Source organism: Lynx rufus, unplaced genomic scaffold (genome assembly GCF_022079265.1).
Source record: "Lynx rufus isolate CCGP_SWC_20201006 ecotype Redwood Valley unplaced genomic scaffold, mLynRuf1.p SCAF_7, whole genome shotgun sequence".
Classification (NCBI taxonomy): Eukaryota; Metazoa; Chordata; class Mammalia; order Carnivora; family Felidae; genus Lynx; species Lynx rufus.
In genome coordinates this window covers 35,786,071-35,793,692 of record NW_025814889.1, presented here as the reverse complement: position 1 = coordinate 35,793,692, position 7,622 = coordinate 35,786,071, and the positions used below count along the sequence as shown (strand labels likewise).

Genomic DNA, 7,622 nt, shown 5'->3' with positions numbered 1-7,622 from the left:
GGCTAGGGTAGGTCCGCGTAGGTTAGTATGTGGGGTGACACTGCCACCTGGTGGCTGGCATGCACTACAGCACAAGGAGCTCAGCAACAGGGAAACCACACTCCCCGCGTTCAAAGAATAACCAGAGCTATTAATAAAAAAGAAACCAAGCTTCCAGAACAGTCCTTCTTACTGAGAGGCTACTTCTTGTAGAATTGGCCCCATGCCTGCAAGGACAAAATAATTTAAGCTTGGAATTTACTGTGTGATATGAGCAAAAGACTTCTATCTGCTCGATTCTTAGTGCAAGGTGTAACCAAAGGATGTGATTAAAAAAGAGCTTGACTGAAAAAAATTCTGAAATGTTTTAATTCATATCGTACATACTTTTAAAAAAGGCGGAAACATTTAGGGTAACACCACTGACGTGAAAGAATCTTGAGCCACAGGACCTTGAAAATCAGTCTGAAAATGTTTTGCTTTCACATTGTCTTTTTCATGGCTGCTTGTGTCATGCTGAAGAGATAAGCTTCGTAGATTATATTCAAGAAGTTGTCATCGTTCTGGAAAACAAAATCAAAAGACCCAAGGGAATGTGATTTGGCTGGCAGGAACCAAAGGCTTCCTCTGTCTTGGAGCTAAACTGGCATTCTGACACTCAGATGCTCCTCTCTGCCTGTCTGCTCCAACGGCTGGTGGTTTTTCACTGCACACAAGAGTGTTAAGTGGGACTGGAGGCCTGACCGAGTCAGCTGCTGGTGTCCAACAGTCATATGAGAAGTAGCAAGTGCTCATTACCTACAGCACGGATGGGCAGCCCAGCCACATGGCAGTATGGGATAAGGGTCACTCAAAAAAAGCCCAGGTCTGTTTCAGGAAAAGATACAGGTCCTAACAGAAGGCTGGAGTGGGAGGCAATGATCCAGGTCAGTGGTCTCTTTGGTTAGGAGATAGCTGGGGCTTCTTAAAGGTTCTCCAAGTCTCCCACAATATATACACTTTATTTCAACATTAGTTAAGATTTACTTGCAACATGCTTCATTTATATCATCGAAACTAGCATAATTCTCCCATTAATTATGGAAAGTTTTTGGTCTGGGTGAGTGGGCAGCAGTTAGACTGGCAGTCTCTGGGCTCTACTGCCTGGCTAGGACTGAGGGAGAATCATGGGTCTAATCAGTGGTGCTCTTTGTTTTTAATTCTAGAGACTTCTCCCTCCCACTCAAATCCTTTAAAGCTTTAGCAATTCACCCACATTTCACATTCCCCCTTCATTCCCTCTTGGCACCCCACGCACATAGTGTTATTCTCATGCAATGAAAGAGTGATTTCTCCCTGTTTTTCCTACAAAGTAGCCACAAAGTCCCTGTGCGTGAGACTGTGTCCTACCAACAGGCGAAGACTAAAAACAGTCTGCATGAGTGACTTCTAAGAGTCCATCAGGAAGATGATGTCTACATGGGGAAAAGTAAAGTGTATGCGGAGAGTGGACGGATCATAATTTTCTACCTAGCAACGTACCGGGCCTGCTCTAGACTTTTGCTGGAGTCTTGGCTCCTGTACAAAGATCTTTGGAACAATGTTTTTTTAAATGGAATGAACCAGAAAAAAATGTGAAACTTCTCAATTTAAGTTTTTTTTTATTTATTGCACATAAAAAAGTTTATAGATGTCCTAAGTCCTCATGAACTTATGAGTGGCTTGAAAAGGTGGGAAATATTTTTACCCTGATATTTGTTTATGGATTATATGGATCAGCAACTCATTTGTTGCTGATCTTTAGTGGGCTGCTATTCTGCTTTCACACTTGGACACTGATTGCTAGCCCTCTCTCCTTCCCTTCCCTCCAAAATACGTGACCTTTAAAAAATGTTTTTAATAACAGAGACCACAGGCTTTTTAACTAGGACGGAACATCTGTGGAGTGCTAGCCAGCTCTCTGAAAGTCTGCCAAAGCTTAAGTAAAGTACCACAAAAATTTTCTTAAAGACTGTATCAAAGACACCTAACTATGTTAACTGAGGTGTTTGAAGTCTGTCTGGATAAAAGTGTTCCACTTTTCAAGGCCTAGCATATATTTTTGGGGTATGCTTCACCTGGTAGACTGCTGAACGGCCTCCGGAGGCCCATCCCTTGCAGTCCCATTACTACCATGGCCCCAGCCCAGTGCAGCAGGAAGGAGCACTCTGTAGCCAGAGTGCGGTTGAATCCTAGCTCTGCTATTTCCTAGCTGTGGCCTCAGGCCAGTCACTTAGCCTCAGTTTCCTTGTCTCTAAAAATAGAAAAGATAATAGGGTTGTTGTAGAAGGATTAAATGAATTAATATATGTGAAGCATTTAAGACAGCGCCCGGCACAGAGCTCTCTACATGTGGCCACTGTTATGTTGTTACCTCACGAGCCAAGTGAGACAAATGGCTGACAAAGAAGTCCCCTCCTTCTATCCTGTCCTATCAGTAGGTTTCAAACTTATTTGTAAAATATGCCCTTAGTAGTCACAGCCATTACTTGCTTCCCTACCTTTTTCCTCCTTCTTCAACAGTCCTTGTGAACCTTCCCCTAAATGCTGCCACTTACTCAAGATGGCTCTCACCTCCATTTCCCCATGGTGAGCTTTCTGGGCACCAGCCAGCACCTACAATCCTCCCAGTGGCTGCTTAATTATACAGTATACGTTTCTTTCTTTTCTGGCAGGTGACAGCTTGGAGGACTTAGTCAATACTACAAAATCCTTGATGGTCTGAGACACCCAAAGTCCACAGCCAGTATTTTGAATCTCACCCAGCTAACTGAGCATGGATGCCGTTGAGGTTTAGGTTGAATTGTTACATGGTCCTTTTATTCTTGGGGAGTACTAAGTAGGCATTAGCTAACTGAGTCTTTATCTCAAAGTGGCAACCAACAGGTCAGCAGGGAAAGGGAAGAAGAGAGACGACGTGACTCTCCTACCTGAATGAGGTACAGCAGTGCTTCCTGAAGCTGGAGCTTGGTAAGTGGGCTGCTGGTGACTGCAGGGGGTTCTGGGGTCTGCAGAGGCAGGAGGAGGCTGGTGGAAGTGGCAGCTGGTTCTTGGCTTCCCAGAGGCAGGAGCCCACTGTCCCTCTCCTTTGGTGGGGCACAGGTGGGTTGTGTGAACACCATAGGGGACATGAGCAGAGAAGGAGCCACTGTGGCAAGGACGCGCGGAGGTGAGATGGCCTGCTCACAGCAAATACACACAGAGGGCAGGAGTAAGTAGCAACTCATTGAAAAGAAAGGTAGACAGATAAAGAGGCCCCTCGCTGGCAAGAATGGATATAAATGAGTTTCAGTATTAATTGCTCACAACTCCACTAGGTGGAGGAGCCTGTAGGAGACTGACTCCTGCTCAGTTGTCTCCACATTTTCCTTTGTCATCACTAAGCTGCTCTGGCAGTCTGCCGCTGTAACTATTGTTCCCATTGCATATAAAGCTCATCCTCTGAGTAATATTTTCTGCAGTTTACCACCATCACCTTGCAGCATGCATTTAGGACTGCTGGTCTCTTCCTCAGGGCTAACTGGCCACTACTCTGACCTAAAGGTCCAGCAACCCACGTGAGTTGTGACACTTGCTGGGGGCACACACACATTTCCGCTCCTGATTTCTCTACGTGGAGGAAACTTCCCGGCCTCTCTCCACCTGCTCATGATTTCTCATTAGGAGGGAGACATGCTTATTAGGTTCACCCCTCCTAGTCCCTCCCTGATAGGATCTGCCAGCTCACGGAGAGCATCCAGCTCAAGTATGGCGGCAGGAAGGGCCAGTGGTGCTCAGCACTGCCAGTGACTTATCTGTCCAAGACAGTATGTCTACCTCACTTGGCTAAACACCTAAAACCAAGTTTTCCAACAGCTTTTCCAGTTATGCAAGTGACATTTTATCCCTGTCTGATGGACTCCTACAGCTAGCTCTCATTTGTTTCTAAGGCAGGTGAGAAAAAATGCCCCAAAAGAACTCACGAGAAGGGGGCATAAAGGCTGATAGTCTAGAAGCTGCTGTGACTTTTATATATCTTATAAAAAGATACTCCCTCAGTATCTTTTTGGGCAGAAAGAAGCCTGGAGGAAGGCAGGTTGTTTGTTTTCTTTAACTGTCCCTATCTGCCATCGCGAGGAGAGGAGCTAGAACAGATGCCACCCACAGTGCGGGTCCCGGCACCCTTAAGGAGAATGCAGTGCAGGCTGACGGATGCACACTGTCGTGATCAGCTCTCCACACACGTGGGCACTTAAGAGAAATGAGAATTGTGCCCACTGAAGTTGATGTCAAACTATTAACCCCAACTTTTCTAGCGTCCCATCTAAACCACCAAGAGAAGCAGCTATCAAAGAAAGGGACACTATCGCACTGAAATGAGGAGGGGGGTGGGTAACAATCGTTTCTTTGAGATTGTCATAAATAATCAACAACGCTTTGACTCAGGCTCTCACGTATACAAAGACTTACGCTATGTGACTGTGATCTTTGTTTTCAAAAAGGTGAAGGACTTTTGAGGAACCGTTGTAAGCTACGGTCCTGTAAGCAGGACAAAAAGACCAATGCTGACATCTGTTAATGAACAGAGAGAATGTCCTAACTTTTTTATTTTTTTTAATTTTCTTTTTTAAAGTTTATTTATTTTTGAGAGGAGACAGAGCATGAGTGGGGGAGAGGCAGAGAGAGAGAGGGAGACACAGAATCTGAAGCAGGCTGCAGGCTCTGAGCTGTCAGCACAGAACCCGATGTGGGGCTTGAACTCACAAACTGTGAGATCATGACCTGAGCCGAAAGTCGGATGCCTAACTGACTGAGCCACCCAGGAATGCCAAGAAATGTCCTAACTTTTAAACCCAATGCCTTTTCACTGAATTTGTACCAATCCAAATGGGAAAAAAAAAAAAAATCAGAGGTCTCCAGATGTTACTCATAGGTGATGAAACAGCTGTGGTTTTCTCACCGCTCCAAGTTACTGATAAACTTAGAACTGCCTTTCTCAAAGGACAGAGTATTTCTGAAAGTATTTCCTCCTGTCTGGCACTTTGTGTGTGTGTGTGTGTGTGTGTGTGTGTGTGTGTGTGTGTGTGTAGTTAGATGGCATACTCACTCCTCTCTCAATCTTTATTTTTTTTTTTTAAATTTTTTTTTTTCAACGTTTATTTATTTTTGGGACAGAGAGAGACAGAGCATGAACGGGGGAGGGGCAGAGAGAGAGGGAGACACAGAGTCGGAAACAGGCTCCAGGCTCTGAGCCATCAGCCCAGAGCCCGACGCGGGGCTCGAACTCACGGACCGCGAGATCGTGACCTGGCTGAAGTCGGACGCTTAACCGACTGCGCCACCCAGGCGCCCCTCTCTCAATCTTTATTAAGCTATACCAGTGACAGAAATAAAACCAGCCTGCACCTCTGAGGTGGTGAGTCTGCATGTCTTATCACTCGTCACACACCTGCAGGTATGTACCCACAGGAAGCACGGTGCCCGGCACGTAATAAGTGCTCAGAGGTATTTAGTGAATACATGGATAAACAGTAATGATTTTAAAATAATCAGAAAAGGTCGAATGTTTGGCATCTCACAGTATTTCAGAGCAGACAGTAAGTATCCATGGTCAAAGATTAGGGGGTTCTCTGCACGTCCGTGTTGTTTCCCGTGTTCACGTGCTTGTGTCAGGCCTTATGACACTGTGAAGATTTAACTGTACAAATAAAGTATCTCTAAAAGGCGGGAAGCCCCCAGATGGCTAAGCAAAGAAAGGATGCTCTCTCCAGGCAGAAAGTTATGGTGATAATCAGATGCACAGATATGGCGCTCGGCGCCCTGCTCTGCACAGAAATGTCCCTAGAGCACAGAGGCTGATGCCAAGCTTCACTGCAGTGCAGCAATACCGCCCCCACGCCCCCACCCCTGTAGACACGCACCTGAAAAAGAGGAGTCTGCTTTTCTGTGCTGGGTGTCTTGTCTATCCAGGACTCCAAGGTCTTCCCTGTCCTAGAGCTCTGGGTTACCACGGGGAACTTCGCTGCCAAAGCCGGCCGGTTAGATGCGTGCAACTGCTGCTCCTGCTGTACAATCTGAAGCTTTTTCAGTAACTCTTGAGGGGAGATCACTCCAGAGCTGCTCATCTGATTGCCAGAGAGGGGGAGTGTTGGTCTCGGGTGTGTTGACTGCTCTTTTCCATGAGCCTGATGTCCTGGTGTCTGAGGTGGAAGGGAGCCATTGAAATACCCCACCTGTGCCTGCACCAGTCCCCTTACTGGAGCGCCGGGGGTGGCAGCAGGGAGAGTGGTGCTGAGGGTTGGGGCAGCTGAGCCAGCAGGTGCTGGTATACTAGGCTCATACTTGTTCGCTGACCTTGGGGTGCTCTGAAGCTTCTCCAACAGGTTCTGAGTTCTGGAAGCACTCTGTACATGACAGGAAGTCCCAATGCTATGGGGAGACCCTGGCTGGACAGGTCCCAGAAAAACCTCCCCAGCAGAACAGGTATTGCCATTTTTGGAGGGCCGGTTTTCAGGCAGCTCTGACAATGGATGGAGGTCTGTACTCCTGACCATGAGTTTCTGAATGGCCGGACAGAGCTGTTTCTCGAGGGGGGGTGAGTGTCTTCTGGGTTCCTCATAGGAGAGAGAGCGTACAACCCCCTGCCTGACTGGAAGTTTCTCCTGCTGCTGCTGCTGCTGCTGCTGCTGCTGTTGCTGGTGGCGGATGGTCTGTGGGGACCCCACAGTTTCTTGACATGTAGATTTGTCCTGCTTCCCAAAGAGAGCTGTCAAGGACAAGTGCTGTGGTTCAGGGTCTAAGGTCTGGAAAAAATAAAAATGTCTGAAAATGGTTCTATAGACAATTTGGTTATATAGGGGGGCTATGAAACATAACTAACCTCACTGATGATTTATTCTATTTACATAGGATCAATTAGAAGGGATGAAAAAACTATAATTATAGTAAATTTTACAAATTTAAGACCTCCTTTTAAGGTCAAAAATTTTCAGTATTCTTCTCTACCACCCCTGAGATAATGGTCATATTCTAGCATCTGTTGATAAAATAGGTCCTTGATGGGCTTGGGGTTCACAGACAGGGGACCAGTATGGTACAAACTTATATATACTAAAAGGGAAATAATCTCTTCAACAGGAAGTCTGCCTAACCCTGCAGAGTACAAGAAGATGCTAAGAATGCACAGGAATGTGAGGATTTTTGTAGAATTATAAATTTAGGACTGGAAAGAAATCTAAGTCATCTAATCTAACTTGACCCTTTCAACTATACACCAGTAGCTTTAAAACAATCATCATGTGCATACATACTATGTGCCCTGGCCCGATCAGTCACAAAGCTACCTCCTTCCTGCTCTGTATCACCTCCTGCTCCTTCTGCTGCTTCCTGTGTTGTTGGACTAAGAAAACATGAGCTTCATTCTAAAGTCAACATATTCCAGTTTCTCTATTAAAAAAAATTTCCATGGAAGGCAAACAAAAATAAAAGAAAGCTAAAACATAATTAGAAAAGACTTATTTTTAAAAAAAATCAACATGAGACTTTCATTTAGCCAGTCTTTATGTCTTTTGGCTCTATATTCATTTTCAAAATTGATTTAAATGAATTCCTTAAAAACAAACAAAAAAAAATATCAAACCTTTAAT

The 7,622-nt window shown here is 45.4% G+C and overlaps 1 protein-coding gene across 1 annotated transcript in view; it reads right to left on the bottom strand.

The window, feature by feature from the left end:
* Nucleotides 1-320: 320 nt before the first annotated feature.
* Nucleotides 321-7,622, bottom strand: part of DCP1B (decapping mRNA 1B) — a 60,005-nt gene continuing 52,703 nt past the window's right edge. Inside the window, exons 7-9 of the mRNA XM_047065567.1 lie at nt 5,898-6,779; nt 2,928-3,176; nt 321-542 (exon numbers count right to left, since the gene is read on the bottom strand). Coding sequence (XP_046921523.1) covers nt 462-542; nt 2,928-3,176; nt 5,898-6,779 — 1,212 coding nt within the window. The 3' untranslated portion in view covers nt 321-461. The remainder of the gene's footprint in view (nt 543-2,927; nt 3,177-5,897; nt 6,780-7,622) is intronic.